This window comes from Eptesicus fuscus, chromosome 13, assembly GCF_027574615.1.
Source record: "Eptesicus fuscus isolate TK198812 chromosome 13, DD_ASM_mEF_20220401, whole genome shotgun sequence".
Taxonomy (NCBI): Eukaryota; Metazoa; Chordata; class Mammalia; order Chiroptera; family Vespertilionidae; genus Eptesicus; species Eptesicus fuscus.
Genome location: NC_072485.1, coordinates 11,874,150 through 11,892,278, shown reverse-complemented (window position 1 = coordinate 11,892,278; position 18,129 = coordinate 11,874,150). Strand labels below are relative to the sequence as shown.

Genomic DNA, 18,129 nt, shown 5'->3' with positions numbered 1-18,129 from the left:
AGGAAGTGATTAGAAGAAAATATGAGGAAGGAAGGGGCAACAGACCCCAATAGAAGTCTAAATCTTTGAACATCAGAGGTTTGCTTTTACCTTAGTTCTTAATAAAATATTAATATATAAATATTTTACTATAAAGTTGTATATTTGTATATCTTTCTTATTATGTCTTTAGTATTCCAACAGTGGGAAATTATATATAATTAATAGCACCTCCTCCCTCCAAAAGCAAATCAGGCACATATAAAACAATCTGGAAATACTTTTCAGAACAATTCTTTTCTTTGTATTCAAACTATAGTGTGCAGTCTTTTCAAAAATTCGCCTTGAATTGAAAGTGTCCTGTTTATACTATTCTCTGTGCTGTATAGATTTGGCTCCCTCCCCACCCCCATATTCTGCTATCTTTGAAAACAGAACTTTATTTAATCTTCTTATGGTTATCATCCAGAGCTGTACTAGTAAATAGAGAACAATAAATATTTCAATGAATAAACGAGAATATTATGTATAAAACAATGAAACACCAAACACTAGAAGAAACTGCATAAGACAAAGTGAACATTTAATCCCATAGAAATTATAACATCAAGCAAGAACCATTTTATTTCCTTATATAGATTAGGTCTTGGTGATTGGTACAGGGGGAACAAAGTAAACCATTTTTGCAGACTTTGAAATCCAGATCTCTATAGTTTTACCCCATATGGCTTCTTTGCCTCTTGTTTCATCAACTAGCCTAAGTACTTTATGCTATGAATAATAAAGAAAAATAAATTTATTGAGTATATTCATGGTAGTGGAAAATGACGTGGGTGTAACTGATATACACTCTTGGTTGGTCAACTCAGGCTGTTCTTCCCAGGTAACTGCAACCACCTTCCTGTCCAGGTGTTCTGAGATACCTTATTTTAACCCAAGCAGCTCTATGTAGATAGCCAGATTGTAAGTCCATATTCCTTTCCTGTGGTGCTTATTCCCTCTGAGTGGACACCAAGCTAAGATGGCATAAGCCCATGTTCACTAAGTTTTCCATTAAGCATCAACTCCCCAAATTCATCAAAAAGCACAGGAAGAAGGGGTAGATTTAAATTACTAGACCTTCAGATACTTTATATTAAATGAATTTCTTTAGTTCTGTCTTGGTTTAGGAGGTTTATTTTTAGCTTATATTGAACATGCTGGTTGAATTAATATCTGACAGTTACTTTCTAATAATGTTAGCTTAGTTATATCTAGTTTAAATTTTTATTTTTAAGACTAAATGAATTGTCCATTAATATAGTCAATGCAAAGACTACTATATATTCAAAGGACTATAGCTGGTGGAAACATGACTTACATAAGGCCAAACAATTATTTTGATTTATTTTAATCTCCTGGACTTATTCTCTGAGTGTTATTTTAATAACAATTAAATGTAGTTATTCTGTTATCATTAAGAAGATTGAAAGGCTTTGAACTGGCTCATGAACCAGTTTCATTATGTACCTGGGTTTAATTTCATTTTGAATGACACTGTTTTCCTATTTCATTTCTCCTTGTCCTCAGATTTCATTTTATCATTGTCTTTAGAACGTGGCTGGCCAAGTAGAAGACAATAACAAATGTTTCGATTCAGAACCATAAATTTTACACTGGCTGTAAATATTATATAAATTTGCTTGAATGAATGCAGAAAGTCAGTATGGCTAAAAAAGCATTTCTTGCTTTTGCTCTTCAGATAATAATTGCATTTTTGTGAATCTGCTATGTGAAAAACACTGATTAATATTCCATGTTAATTTTATAGGTGATGGAAGTCAAAGGACAAATGATCCACGTCCCAGAATCAAATTCCATTTTATTTTTGGGCTCTCCATGTGTGGACAAGTTGGATGAACTCATGGGCCGGGGACTGCATCTCTCAGACATCCCCATCCATGATGCCACCCGAGATGTCATTTTGGTTGGTGAGCAGGCTAAGGCCCAAGATGGCTTGAAGAAGAGGATGGATAAATTAAAGGCAACTTTAGAAAGAACTCACCAGGCCCTGGAAGAAGAGAAAAAGAAAACAGTGGATCTTCTATACTCTATTTTCCCCGGTGATGTAGCCCAGCAACTGTGGCAAGGGCAGCAAGTGCAGGCCAGAAAGTTTGATGACGTCACCATGCTCTTTTCGGACATCGTTGGCTTCACGGCCATCTGCGCTCAGTGCACCCCCATGCAAGTGATCAGCATGCTCAATGAGCTCTACACCAGATTCGATCACCAGTGTGGATTTTTGGATATTTATAAGGTAAAGGGGTTTAATTATTTATATATAAATACCTTTTAATAAGAAATTGTGATCTTAATTCAATTGTAAGGATATACACTGAGTGGTCGGATTATTATGATCTCTGAACGCATAATAATCTGGCCACTCAGTGTATATCCTATATAATAAAAGGCTAATATGCAAATTATCCCCTCGACCAGGAGTTCAACCAGCAGGCAGGCAGGCCAACAGCCCATGTCCCCTCCCCCTAGCCAGGCTGGCTGGACCCCACCCATGCACGAATTCATGCACTGGGCCTCTAATACACACACACACACACACACACACACACACACACACACACACACAGAGTGGTCAGATTATTATGTGTTCAGAGATCATAATAATCTGGCCACTCAGTGTACTTTTCTTTTTGTACTTAAACTTGATAACAAATGATTGATATCTCTGATTTAGACATCTGTGTACAGGATACAGGTATTTCTGCTCTATTAGTAAACTTCTATTATGAGTCAATTTGCAGTATTGATATACTACAGATAACTGTGAATCACGGTATTGCTCAGTAAGGAAAAATTCTGTATAGCTAATCCTTTACATTCACTATTTAAAAAAATTAAACTTGCTAAATACTAGACAACTTTTAACCACACAATGTCTTTCTTGGAGAATGGGAATCCAATGTAAAGTAAGGACTTTATGTTGACAGTTAAAATGAAGCAATAAGCTATGCTAAAATATACATTGCATTATCAGTTAAATCATGGTTAATCAATATATTGCATTGCATTGTCAATTACATGAGATCACTCTAATTCTGAAAAGCACATGTAAATATTTTAGCTATTGCCCAAATGACCAATGGCTTTTAGTGGAAGAGAAGAAAAATAGTGGAAGAGCTTTGAAAATGAGTACTAATCACCATTGGGGCATCTGCTTTGATGAACTCCTTATTATTATTACAATCATAGCAATAATTTGTGTGATTCAGCCCTGGATCTACCTAATATTTTTTTGGCATAGGATAAAACAAAGCATGGCTTTATTATGTGAGACAGAAAGTACGTTTAGTATAAACAAAGAGCAGTGAACTATATTTTCCTCTTTACTAATCCATCTAGATAGCTATTTCTTTTTATAGTAAGTTCTGCAAATAAGCATATTTGGAAAACTATCTGTTTGCATTGCTTTCATTAAAGCATATCTCCTTGAGAGAAAGGTGTTCTTTAGCCATTATCCTATATAATAAAAGGGTAATATGCAAATTGTCCCCCTTGACTGGAAGTTCGACCAGAGTTCAACCAGGGGGTGGGGATAGCCCACCAACCACCCAGGGATCCTGCCCCAGACCAGCCCGACCCCATCGGCCCCAATCGGGGCAGGCTGGCCGGACCCCATCTGTGCATGAATTCATGCACCGGGCCTCTAGTGTATAATATATAGCCAATGCTAACTCTTTTAGTGAGTCTCTTTTGAGGGGTAAATATTCATGTGAAGTGTATATGAGGGATTTGTTTTGTTATGCAGAATAAGAGTACTTATAAGTTATTTTAAACTTTCTTGTAATTTATTGGTATACAGTTTATGGTAGCGGTAGCCAAATGTCTGATTCGACACCAGAGACTGCGATGAGTGTGTCATGTCATTCCCAGCCATGTGTAAAAGATGAACAGGTCAGCCTGACTCTGCCAGCACTTTTCGTCCTCCAGCCTTGGGCACTAGTGCACTAATCTCTGCAGCCACCAGTCTCCTCCCTCTGCACCACTGACTTGCTGTGTTAGCTTCCTGCAGCTGAAGTCATCATATGTTATTTTGGTCGCAATTTCATACAACTAAATGAAAGTGATAAACAGGTAAATAGATTCTCCTTTGGAAAAGCATGGGAATCCCTAATCTAAATATAAGTATCAGTTAGGTTTTGATCTTGACATGGGCTGTCTTCTGAGGGTAACAGTTTTCAAGTTTTAAGAATATATATTTTTAAAATATATTTTTATTGACTTTCAGAGAGGAAGGGAGAGTGAGAGAGAGAGAGAAACATCAATGATGAGAGAGAACCATTGATTGGCTGCCTCCTGCATGCCCCCTACTGGGGATCAAGCCCACAATCCAGGCATGTGCCCTTGACTGGAATCGAACCTCAGACGCTCTATCCACTGAGCCAAACCAGCTAGAGCTAAGAATATTTTTAATTAGATTTTTTTAGGCATCACATATCTCTTCTTTGGAGATAAGCTAGAATACCTCCCAGAAAAAGAAAATCTAAGGGAATATCCTGTATGAACCTCAAATTTTCCTATATGTTATTAAATCATGGACAGTACCATATAGTGATAAATAATTATCAGCAAGTGTTAACTTACATAATGGGTCTTCTATTTCTCTGATACTCAAGACTGTGCTTTCTATCTGTCATATATGTATATATTTAAAAATAAACTAAATAATTCTGGTTCACAAATTCACTTAAACAGAACTTGCTTATGAAATTTTAGCAATAAATTATAAATACGATTCCATGGTGAGGTGTGTTTAACATATCTTTGATGTCGGTATGTACATGTATCTTGGACAAGATGTATAAGGCAGCTTTGATGTTTGCTCAGGGTTATGGGGGTTAAGTTTAGGGACCCAGACTAGGAAACACTAGATTATGTGCCAAAGCCAGAGCAATGATGGTATGGTCAGAGAGGGAAAGACAAAACAAAAAGAGAGAGAGAGAGAGGAAATTATTTTGGTATAGGATAAAACAAAGCATATTATGAGAACCATATGAGGAGGAATGCACATTAGAAATCGTGTATCTGACTTGCCTAATTTTAAATTTCTAATCATCATAATCATTTGAAGTAATTTTCTAGGAAATTTAAACAGTGCTACTTCCATGAACTATCTGCTAAAGTTTTAATTATTATTGGAAAAAACTCTCAAAGGCAATAGAATATTTTAAGGACCATAAATATGCTGATTTTATAAAATGAAATAGAGTTTTGTAGAATTTTTGAAAAATAATCATACCACAGAGAAAAAGGACAATATAGCCCAGTTTTGTTTTATGTTAGAAAAGTTAAAAAGTTAAAAATCTGAATGCCAAGAAAAAAGAGCCAGAGACAGTGCCCCACAAGGGGCATTCAGAGTCTGCTATGCACAGTGACCCCAATTTCAAAATTTGTGGTTATGCCTTTTTTGATCATCTTATTTTCCATGTTTCCTAGCACTAGGGAGATGATGCAGTGATGAATTATAATTCTAGTAGAATTCGGCTAAATTAAGCTATAATAAAAAGTTTCTGCTAAAATAATCAAAACCTTCTATAAAGCAGGAGATTTAGGAAGAAGCTATAGACTTTACTGTACATATTTCCAGTGTTGAGAAAATTAAAGTCTTTACAATGCTTGGCTGTTAAGCTGTTACAGGTGTATGAATAGTAAATAAAAGCTAGGTAACCTGAAGGAAGCATGGATTATAATTTTGATCCTCTTATAATTAGAAAAATATTTAGTAAAAAGTCAACCTAAATAGTACAATAGGTAATATTTTGCTTCTCAGGTTTTATAGGGTATGGAGAATGAACAAGATAAGGAACTAGTAACTCTTAACTTTTTAAATCAATGGCATATATCTATATATATAAAAGCCTAAGCGACCGTCCAACCATTCTACCATTAGCCTGATAGCTATGACCCACAATGACCACCAGGGGGCAGACACTTTGACCAGTAGAGGAGGGAGCCCAATTCCTCATGGAATCGGCTGTGGGTTAGGTTGCTGCTGGGGCACTGTTGGCCCTGAATCTGCTTCACCTGCACCCCGGACCCAGAGAGGAGGGAGCCCGATTCTGGGGTGTGTCACCCAAGAACTGCCCTCTCATAATCCAGGACCCCTTAGGGGATGTCGGAGAGCTGGTTTTGGCCTGATCCCCACAGGCCAGGCTGAGGTACCCCACTGGTGCACGAATCCGTGCACCGAGCCTCTGGTATTATGATAATTGTATTGGCTACTGAAGCAACGTAATGTGGGTTTTGCCTGATTCCAAATCAGCACCTGTATTTAGTAGTAAATGTCCATCTTAGCTGCCATCATTGTTTCTCAGGCAGTTGCATCTGGACAAACTAGAATATGTATTATGTGATCATTTTATCTTTTTGTATGTACATAACTATAGGCTCCCTAGTGCTTATTAGAAAGAATAAAGCGTGCTCTCATTTAATGTCCCACGACTAATATGTGGAGTTGTTACATTACCTTCATTTTCAGAAAGAGAAACTAAGTTCTAGAAAGGTTAAATAATCCAATTAATAGAGCTGATAAGCACTAGCCAGTATTACTCAGTGGTTAGAGTGTCTGCCCATGCATCGAGGATTGAGGGTTGGATTCTGGGGCCCTGGTCAGGGTGTATGCAGGCGATAACCCATAAATGTGTCTCTCTCACTTTGATGTGTTTTTTTTTTTTTCTTTCTCTCTCTCCCTCTCCCTCCCTTCCACTCTCTAAAAAAGAAAATAAATAAAGTAAGTGGGAAAAATATACTTGGTGAGGATAAACATTTATATGTATATGTATGTTTTTGATCAGAATTTGAACTGAAGCTTGTCTGATTCTAGAGCCTACAGTATTTCCACAAGTCTAGGCTGTGGTCTAGACAAAGATGAAATACTAAAAGCAAAAAATAGAACCTGTTTCAGGACTAGGTTACATGATCAATAACTACAGTTATATTGTCGAGTGATAAGAAAAGCTCTAAGACCACCTTACCCAAAGCCACTCCCTCCCTTTCCAGTAGCAAGTAGCTCAGAGTTTAGAGAAGCTGCATCTTAAAAGTTGGGCATTCTCCCATCTGCCATCCTCGCTGTGTGTCAGAAACCAGCCAGCATCTTCTCCCTCACGGAGAAATAGCATATTAAGAAGGGGACAGAGGGATCAACGATCTGGAATGCAGGCAATAGGGATGTAAGTTTAAAATAATGAATCTTTTTTTTTAAATCATCTTTCCCCGGCGACTCTGAAAATGGTAGTAATACAATACTTTCTTCTGTTGGGGTAGCGGGGCATCCCCTCATCAAAACCCGAACTGGGTTTGGATATGTTGGTGGAGTTAAACATCGAGTATGGTTTTCAGGCTTGGGTTGGGGAGAAGGAGTAAAACAAGATGGAGCAACCAGGAAATGCCAGGAGCAGAATTCAGTTGGATCAGGGAATCTGATGTTAAAAACCTAAAAAGCGACAACACAAAGTTCATACTGGCCAGGGAATGCAAGTATTCTGAGTCCAGGCAGGAAGCTGAGTCCAGCAGAGGAGGAAGGGGCAGAAGTCCAGGTCAGTTAGGAGACACACGACCTTGGGGCTGGGCACAGGGGACTGGAATGGAAACCAGGCAGTGTGTCCTGGGAGAAGTAAGAAGATGGCATCAGGACACACTGTGACCCCAAACCAGAGGCTTTTCCCTGGCCAGGAGCAGACGTAGAGTCAGAGAGGACCCCCCTCTCTAGAGTCAAAGGGGAACCAACTTCGGCAACTTCATCGAAAGACAGAGATGTCCTTTGAGACCTTAAATGCCCCAAACAGGAACTAGACCCACAGAGCTGCTAGAGTTAGCAGGTTATTTCTATCCATTCTTGAAAATGGATAAAATATATTGGGGACACTCATGGCATTAATACAATTTGGAAATTGCTGGATACCTTGAGCTCTGAAAATCTTCAAAGACCAATGGAAATCCTCTATTGACTTTATAAGCGCCAAACCTCCATAGATACAATAGCAATAAAAAGGGCTCGTAAAGCCATTAAGATCATGTATGTTTCATTTAATTGACGTGTGTATATTGTTCTGCTTTAGTCTCTCTTTAGTCTATTAACTATAGATTCCTATTAACAATAAGTCCTTGGCTACTTCGTGGTGGTGGGGGAAAGTCTGTGCATTCTAAAAATAAACACAGACTGCAGAAGTAAACAGGATAGATATCCATGATAGAAAGGTTTATATAGAAGGTGATCAGTATTCACTTTTCAGTGGGCATGTTCTTATTATCCCAGGGAAGTGGAGAGCCAGGCGAGCCCTTGGGATTTATGTCTTGGTGCCGATCCCCAAGGCTTTGCACCGATGCGCTAGCAGTTTGTAAATTGGAGAAGGAGCTATGTCAGGTTTGAATCCCCATCTTAAACCTCCTTGGTAAGGGCTGAAAGCAGACGTTGCTCACATTAAGTTACAAGGCTTCGGAACTCTGCCTCAGGAATTTTGATGTGTCTTCCCATTTGACAGTCTGGAGCTCCTGCAGCGGCTGCTCCCTGCACCTTCAGCCAGGCTTCAGAAAATGAAGCAGAATCCCAGGGATATCGCTCCAGTGTGACCTGGATTTTGGCGGGTTGGGGCGGGGGGGGGGGGAGGTGAAGTGCTTTCTTTCCCCCTTATTTTGTTTTATGATAAAAAAGCCTTTTAAGTACTTAGGTACTTAGGTTATTCTTGGCATTTTATAAATATGTATATAACACGTTACTCCATTTCCCAGCACTAAATGCCAGGTCCATTTAGTAAAGAATGAATGTTTCATTCTCCATCCCCTCCCCAAGATTTGTATATCTTCTGCTTCTGAAATGAAAAGCTACTGAAGATTTATTTATATTAGTTCTTTTTAGTGGATTCCAGCAACATCAATGCCATTTACTTTTGCTGCTCTTTTATTGGAAATGAAGTAACAGCATCTTCCTAGTAAGTCTAGAAAAGAGGAATTTCTGAAGTAAAAAAACAACACACCATTCTATTCATTTATTCACTCAATCAGTAAACATTTTTGAGTCACTCAATAACAGGGCCTGAGTCCCATAGAAGCCTATACAATGCTATGGAAATTAGTATGTATTTTTAGCACACTTTTAATGAGCAGAAAAGAACTAATTTATATGCTTTAGAAGGTAGGGTGAAAGTCACAGATAAGCATTCTGTTCTGATATCCTTTCTACTGGTGGGATTATATTGTCAAATTTTAGAATGCCTTAAAAATTACCTGACAAAGGTTTTGCTTCATTTATATGTTTGCCTTTGGCAAGCACTTAGGCTGGAGATAAGGGGCAAACAAGGAGAAGGCTGGATCCCTTATCCTGTTGCTCCCAATCCGTTCAGCTAGAGCTGCTGAATCCCAGCGCTGGCTTCAGTACACTACCTGGAATTTTCATCTTTCCACCTTTAACCACTTATTTAACCTCTCTGCTTCAGTTTTGCCATCTGTAAATAGACTAATTTTATCGCCCACATAGTTACAGTTTTTTGAGCTTTTAAACGAAATTTATGTAAAATGCTTATTAAGATATTATATCCCTGGTAGTAAATGTAAATGTTAGCTATCATTCTTCAAATAGGTGTTTCTGGGTATGTGTGGTGAGTGTGTTTCGTATGCATATGCTTGTGTGTGCATGTGTTTGTGTGTACATAAAGATTATATAGCTCGTGCTTTTTGCATAAAGATAAAATCCCTATTTGCTTGAGTTAATCCTTTCAGGTTATTAGAACTACATTGTGTGCCAGAGGAAGACTGAAGGAAGGGTAGGGAGAGAGGTAAGAGTAGGGGGAGAGACATAGATCCCTGAAATACAGTATTTGTATGATCTTTACTGGGTCCTCATGGACCTTATTTCTTGAAGACGGGTCCACAGTTCATCTGCGCGGCTTAGTTTTATCTAAATAACCTGAGTCACAATATGAAATTCATGAAGACTAAAGTGTTGCTTTAAGTCACATCGACTTGTGCCATGTCTTGACCAACACTATGAAACTGAACCTAAAATGTTTATCTTTTTATATTCTAATATGACATCTAGGATTTTTTTTTCTACATTCAGAGAACATTTCCTTTTACTCTTGTGGCAAATTCTGAAACAGTTAAAAGGCTAAAATAATTTGGATTGCCAAGCAGAAATCTAAATTGATAAAAAGTGTCTTGCTGAATTTATCAAAGTGTTTTGGGATTATTGTTTATATCATGTTGATTTTTAATTTTCTAGAGAGTTGGTGGTTGCTAAGATATTGATGTGTTTGGCTTGTATAATACCAAGTGTTATGGACTGAATGTGTGTGTCCTCGAAACATTTAATTATTGAAGCTTATCTCCCAGTGTGATGGTGTTTGGAGGTGGAGCCTTTGGAGGGTAAATAGGTTCAGGTGAGATTATAAGGAAGGGGGCGCCATGATGGCATCCGTGTCCTAATAAGAAAAGTGAGAGGTCAAAATTCTCTCTGCATGTGAGTACACAGGTGGCCATCTGTAAGCCAGGAAGGGGCCCTCACCAGTGAATGGAACCAAGCTGGCCTGTACCTTGATTTAGGACTCCCCAGCTTCCAAAATTGTCAGAAAGAAATTTCTGTTTTTAAGCCACCGGTCTATGGTATTTTGTTATATCAGCCTGTATGCAATCAGACACCAGGGAAATGTGTATCAGTTCTGAAAACAATCTGGAAATTTATAATGCACGTCTCTAGCAAGTTTTCTTAGTGTATGAGGTCCAGTTATATTTCCAAAATAGTATGACAAACTAGCTTTTATTTGTGTTCGTTTTGCAAGTTTTACCACATAGTTAATTACTTCAATATATTTATTTTAAAAATCCACTTAAAATACCAACTTTTCTTCATAAAGAATTATTGTCATTAAGTAACAATTTATTTTACCTTGCGGTCATTTAGCAGAGGATTTCTGGCATGCCTCAGAATGGGAATATGTCAGTTATGTGCCCATCAGGGTTTATCATGCCTGACTATTGTGTGAGTTTACGAAAATAGAAATTGATCTAGAGGAGAGACTTCTCACTTACACTTACCTGATTTGTATAGATAGGATAGCATCAATGCCATCAGCAAATCGTATTGAATTTGATAGTTTCTATTCCCTTTCTCACTAAACCTTTAATGAATGCTGTGCTGTAGGAGAAACATTGTACACAATCCTCCCTCTGTTTACCAATTAACAACAGTGATTGAAAGAGTACAGATTCCTTAATGAAAAATGGAACTAAAGGAATGGAATTCACATTTACTAGTACAAACTGTGTTCCAGACACAGTGTAAGATGCCTTAATTGTGATATTTATTTACCAGGAGAGCTCTGAGGGATGGGTGTTGTTATGTCCTTTTTGAACATCGGTGTAGTAAGTGGCAGAGATATTACTGGAATTTAGTTCTGATTCAGCTAAAAGCTTGTATTTTAGAAAACAATGGTAGAAATAATTTATGAATCAGACAGCTAGTGTTCCTAATTAGTTAGAGGCAGAACTAGGACCAAAGATTGTTCTAGCATTTATGTATGTATACTTCATAAATTGGTATCCTGCATCCTGTAACTTGGACAATCACCAGGCAAATTTTATACCTTTAAAATGAGAACAACAGTATGTCACAGGATTGTTCACAGGGTGAAGAAAGCTAATAGCAAAAGACCTTTATTATGAACAAGAGGCCCTTGACATAATAGTTGGAGGGTGAGTTTGAATTTTTAAATTGCAATTTGAATTTTAGCCTAGAGTTAAGAATATAACTAGTCTCCTTTTTAAAGACATTCAACAAATCTGCACTACTTATTAGTATGTGTGGCCTTCATAAAGATTTGTTCTCTCTGGCTCCAGGAGAATAAAGAGGATATTTATGCAGAAGTTAGAAATTTCAGCCCAGTGGAGGATCCTTATGAAAGTCAATGTCCCAACAATGAAATGCATTGGCTGCAGCTGCATGATCTGGTCATTGAAGTGATTAAAACACAAGCTACAATCTTTTGATGGGACTGACAGGAGAAGTTCTCAGGAGGTCATTTCATTCTATGAGATTCTAGATTCTAGATACTCAATGTTGGAGCTGTATTCAGTTGGCTAGGAAAATGTCCCCAAAGTGCAAATGAGTCCTGCTGACTCCCTATTAATAGGTTATTCATGTTTGGTAAATTTGAAATGATTTGGGTATATATTTATTTTATAAACATTTTTAAAGTGGAAGAAATGATCATGTAACTTTATCTTAAATTTGAGTATTTGGTGGTGAATGTTTATACATTTTGATGCATTTTTCAAGCTTTGAACTGTTAACATGGCTTTGAATAAGTTGGAAAACTAAGAAATCACTGAAGCAAAATTCTTGTTAGACTGTTGATCCAGGTGTGTGTGGGGGGGTGAGTGTGTATGTGCCTATGTGTTGAAATCTATGAAAGCTAACTATTAAAATTATGCTGTCCTTAAAATAATGTAAAGGGATATTCTAAAATGTATTCCTGTGATTTTCAAAGTTTGATATTGTACAGATTTTTTTTTCTGTTGTCATAAAAATAAGACTGTATGCCTCTCCCTTTTCCACTTATTACTAGTGTCACTGCCTTATAAACTGTAGGGCCTGTTTCAGACCTCTGATGAAAGAAGGTCCTTTGACCCTTAGGAAGAAGCCAGACGAGGACTGTTGAAGTTGCTGATGACAGTGCAATCAGTGACAGTGAAATATAGGGGGAAGGGTATTAGATATTAAGCCTGAAGTGCTAATTTTTATTCTGTCCTTTTTACTTAAGTCACAAGGCCCATCTGTGCCCAGCTTCTACTTGTGTCAACTGAAAACAATGGTATTGGTCTCACATTTTTGTTGCAGGTGACACAGCTGGAGTCATTTATATGAGAGAAGACTAAGGCTAGAGAGAGTGTCTTGAGGAATTTGCTGTGAAGGGAGGGAGGAAGATTGTCTTAGTCCGTTCAGGCTTCTAAAACAAAAAGACCATAGAGTAGGTGGCTTATAAACAACAGAAACTTATTTAACACAGCTCTGGAGGCTGGGAAGTCCAAAATCAAGGTGTTGGCAGATTAGGTGTCTAGTGAGGGCCGACTTCCTGCTTTATTGATGGCTGTCTTCTTGCAGTGTCCTCATGTGGCAGAAGGGACAAGGAGCTCTCTGGAGTCTCTTTTAGAAGGACTAATCTCATTCATGAGGGCGGAGCCCTTACCAAGGTCCCTAATCGCCTCCCCAAAGTCCTACAACCAATTATCACATTGGGGATTAGATTTCAAAACTCAATCTATAGTAGGGCTAATATTTGTTGAGGGCCTAATATGTGCCAGAGACCATGTTAAATTCTTTATATGTTTATTGATTTATGTTATATTTAACAAATAATTATTTATTATTGTCTGTGTTCTAAGTACTAAATTAGGCATAAGGGCAAAATGGTAGATAAGACAGTCATGTTTCATATTGTTAGTTGCTTGTAACTGAGCATTTGGGGATAGCCATTAAATAATTAAATAATACATAGTTAATGGTTAATTAAAATTATAATTATTACTAGATGGTTATAAAATTATCTTCTTTAATCTTTTCAGCAACTTTGCAAAATAGATATTATCTCCCATTCACAGAAGAATAAAATGAGATTTTAAAAGGTTAAACAGCTTGTTTGAGCTCACAGCACTGATAGGTAGTGGAGTTAGCATTGCTCAGCCCTTTTCTATTCCATAAGGCTTCTCTGGGAGGTCTCACAACTAAAGAAACTGAAGACATTAAGATTAGCACAAGATAAATGTTACAGAAGTAATTAGGAGCTAAAATCTACACATGTTTTAGCCATTTCAAGGGTTTTGGTGTTAATCATAGGAGTGATCCAGCAATTGTGAAGTCATTAAAGAATTTTGAATGGCAGTGTGACGCAAGTAGATTTGCTTTATAAAAATCACTTTGAAATAGGGTGGGGTATAGGTTTGGATAGTTATTAGACAAACGTAGAACATAAAGATAGTTTTGACATAATTTAAATACATACCTTACCGGGGCTGGCAAGATACAAGAGGCTTGAGTCAATATTGGAACCCTGAATAAACTGGTCAATTTTGTCTACTTAGTGGAAATACTTCCATGCCATTGTTTATGTAAATTACCCGATCACTGGAATATGTTCTTATTTTGGCATTATGTAGGCTTAACTTGAGTTGATAGAATAGACGTATTTTGGAGTCATTTAACAATGACTAATTTTTAAAGGTAATTTATACATTATCTCTATTGACCTAGCTCTTGACAGAGATGTTTATAATATGATTTGATTCAGTCATAATTCTTGAAGTGTCTACTATACAAGCACTATGCTAGTCCCTGTGGGACTTAAAAAAGATAACTAGGATATTGTCCTTGCCTTCAAAGTTAAATGACTTAGCCATCTAGACAGGATGATAATTTTTAAAAAAGTATAAACACAATGACTACAGTAGAAGAGGTGTAGAAGCCAAGTTTTATTGGGGTTCTAAAAGAAGCAAAGATGATATCCTGCTGAAGGATTGGGGATACTTTCAGAAAAGAAATGACTTGAAAGATGGATGTGGAAATGTGACAAATTTGGCTCATGGAACAGGAGTTGGGGAAGGCTTGTTTTCTAAACTGTAATTAATTTGGATAAAAGAAAGTAATTCCATAGATACCTGAGACTATTGGGATTTATGGACGTTAGATTATGTTAATTTCAGAAGTGAATTTTTAATATTTCCACCTGATTTATTACTGGGCTATACTATCTACTTTAAGAAAAATGACTTTATTTTTTCCTAATACAGTGTTATGTTTACAATAAAATTGAGAGAAAGGTACAGAGATTTCCCATATACATTCTGCCCCCATAGTCTTCTGAATTATCAGCATCACTCACCAGAATGGTACATTTTTACCAAAGATGAAGCTACTTTGACACAACACCCGGAATTCATAGTTTATCTTGGGGCTCACTCTCATATTTCACAGTCTGTGGGTTAAGACAAATGTAAAATGGCATATATCCATCATTATAATATCATACAGAGTATTTTCCCTGCCCTAAAAGTTATCTCTGCTCCACCTGTTCATCCCATCCCCTCAATCACAGGCAACCACTGGTCTACTTGCTGTCCTCACAGTGTTACTTTCCCCAGGATTTTATATAGCTGGAACTACACAGCATGTAGCCTTTTCAGATTTGCTTCTTTCACTTAGTAATATGCATTTAAGTCTCTGTGTCTTGATATGTCTCTATGGCTTGATAGTTCATTTCTCTTTAGTGCCAAATAATATTTTGTGCCTGGATGTACCACAATTTATTTACCCATTCATGTACTGAAAAGTCATCTTGATTGCTTCCAAGTTTTGGCAATTTTGTACAAAGCTGCTATAAACATCTGTGTGTAGGTTTTTGTGTGGACATAAGTTTTCAACACCTTTAGGTAAACACCAAGGAGCATAATTGGAATATGTTCTGACATATTCCAGAACTGGATCATATGGTAAGGATCTGTTTAGTTGGATCATATGGTAAGGATATATTTTGTTGTGTAAGAAACCACCAAAATGTCTTCCAAATAGACTGTACCTTTTTGCATTTCCAGCAGCAATGAATGAGAATTCCTGTTGCTTCACATCTTTATTAGCATTCAGTGTTGTCAGTGTTCTGGATTTTGGCCATTTTAATAGATGCATAGTGGTGTATCTCAGTGTTGTTTTAATATGTGTTTCCCTGATGACATATGATGTGCAGATCTTTTCATATTAATTTTTCCATACCTTCTTTGGTGTCGTGTCTGTTAAGGTCTTTGTATCATTTTAAAAAATCAGATTTTTTTTAAATTTTGAATTTTAAAAGTTCTTTTAAATATTTTGTATAATGGTCCTTTGTCAAATGTGTCTTTTCCAAATATGTTTTCCCAATCTGTGGCTTGTCTTCTCCTTCTCTTGATATTGTCTTTCATAGTATAGAAGTTTTTAATTTTAATAAAGTTTAGCTTACTAGATTTTTCTTTTATAGATTGTGTCTTTGTTATTGTATCTAAAAATGCATCATAATACCCAAGGTGATCAAGGCTTTCTTTTATGTTATCTTCTAGGAGTTATATAGTTTTCCATTTTATATTTAGGTCTGTGATCATGTTGACTTCATTTTTGTGAAGGGTGGGTGGAGGGTCTGTGTCTAGATCCTCTTTTTATTTTGCATGTGGATATCCAGTTGTTCCAGCATCATTTGTTGTAGAGACTATCTTTGCTCCATATGTTGCTTTTCCACCTTTTTCAAAGATCAATTAACTCTATTATGGGGGTCTATTTATGGGATCTCTATTCTGTTCCTCTGATGAATTTGCTTATTCTTCCACCAATACCACACTGTCTTGATTACTATAGCTATATAATAAGTCTTGAAACTTCACTGTTTTGGCAACTAATGTTGTTTAGAATTCATTATATTTTTACTAAAAATTATAACAGAAATTCACCATATTCTGGGAAAATGTTTAAAATTCTGGTAAATCAGGAATCCCCAGAAATTTTGTTCTTGAAAATAATAGACTCAATACTTATTTTTATAAAGAGTGAATGGATGGATTTCGAGTAGTAACTTTGACTATAAATGCAGGGGTGGGAAGTATAGAAAGTTTGTAAAGAACATTGAGTTATTCATTGTGATTGGGGCATGGACTAAATTAAAGTGATAGTGGTGAATAAAAGTGGGCATTGGAGTCATGTTAGTGAAGATCTTAGAAGACAGTTTACTGTATAGTAGAAAGAACTGTTCAGTCTCCCACATCTAACTTGAGAATTTAGAAAGGAATTTTGACTGGGTATTTTAATATATTTTTCTTTGCTAATATGCCTCAGTATTCAATAATCTTCATGATAAACAACCTGGAGCCTGGCAACAGTATTTTCTTCATGACTGAGATTCCTGGGCAGAACTGAAATGTACTTTGATAGATATACTGAGAGTTTTATCAGGAAAAGAGCTTTCTTTGATAGGCCGTCATTTGGATTCTATTTTCCCTCATTTGGGAATAGTTCCCAGGCCAAATCACTGTTCTATTTATATCCATGACCTCCTTTTCGATGCTGTATCAGCTGAGCACTACAGAGACTTCCTTAAAAGAAGTAGTATTTGGGTCAGAAACATGAACTAAAGTGAGTGTAATTAGATTTTATTTTTAAAGAATCAAGTTTTTTTAAGCTTTATTAGTAAATTTTTAAAGTTTCCATTTGAATTGCTAAACCAGTATGCACAATTCACTTGGATGTGTTTAATTAAACTCAACAAACTTTCTTTGGATCATTGAATATCTACTGTGCTAGGTGATTCTCAGCATTTGGGGTGTATGTGTGGGGGCTAGAAGTTGTAAAGAGTGGGGAGTGTAGTGTGAAAAGAGGGTGAAAGAGAGAGGAGTGTATGGGATAGGAGTATATGCCTGGAGATAAGGATAGAAGTGCTTTTCTCTTTTCTGAAAGCTCATTGGCTCTTAAAAGAAGTGACTATCTAGATGAATGTTGTAATATTTTTAACTCACATCATATACCATGAGTCTTCACATTTTGAGAATCATAATATACACCATAAAATACACGTGAAAATGCATATGGCTGGGAGTTTGATTTAGGTGGAGCATGGGGATCTAATTTTTACCAAGTACTTTTGGGTGATTCTTACGCAGGTGGTCCTGAGTGTTGCATTTGAAAAGCTTTCTGAGAGGACAATTCCTGGGAAATAATTTCATAGTTTCCCAAAAATGTAGAAATTTGATATAATTTAAAACAATTGATAAAACTCTTACTTGGTATTCTGACCCTATGCCTCCTTCTTTAGAGTTGGGTCACAGGGTTGTGGCAATATTCAGGCTACCCCATCCTGCCAGTCATCACCTGTGATGCCTCAATGTCTCTGGAATCTCTGGCACTGGTGAGTGATCTGCATTCAGGAGGGAGGCCCCCCACCACATCCTGTTAATGTTGGGTGGAATGCCCTACAGAGATCTGGTTCACAGTGGAATAGAAGTCTCAGGCATTAGCTGGTGTGGGGGGTTGCCTAAAAAGGTAACGACTGACAAATGTGCCATCTTCTCAATGGCAGCTAACGAGATTAGGAGAGT

General features: G+C 37.0%; 1 protein-coding gene across 2 annotated transcripts in view; it reads left to right on the top strand.

Annotated features, from left to right (window-relative positions):
- GUCY1A2 (guanylate cyclase 1 soluble subunit alpha 2) overlaps nucleotides 1–18,129 on the top strand; it is a 352,258-nt gene that overhangs the window by 188,102 nt on the left and 146,027 nt on the right. For both annotated transcript variants that reach the window (XR_008557856.1, XM_028132015.2), the window contains exon 5: nucleotides 1,790–2,275. Coding sequence is in view for 1 of the 2 variants with exons in the window: in XM_028132015.2 (XP_027987816.2) it covers nucleotides 1,790–2,275 (486 nt within the window). In the remaining variant the exon portion in view is untranslated. The remainder of the gene's footprint in view (nucleotides 1–1,789; nucleotides 2,276–18,129) is intronic.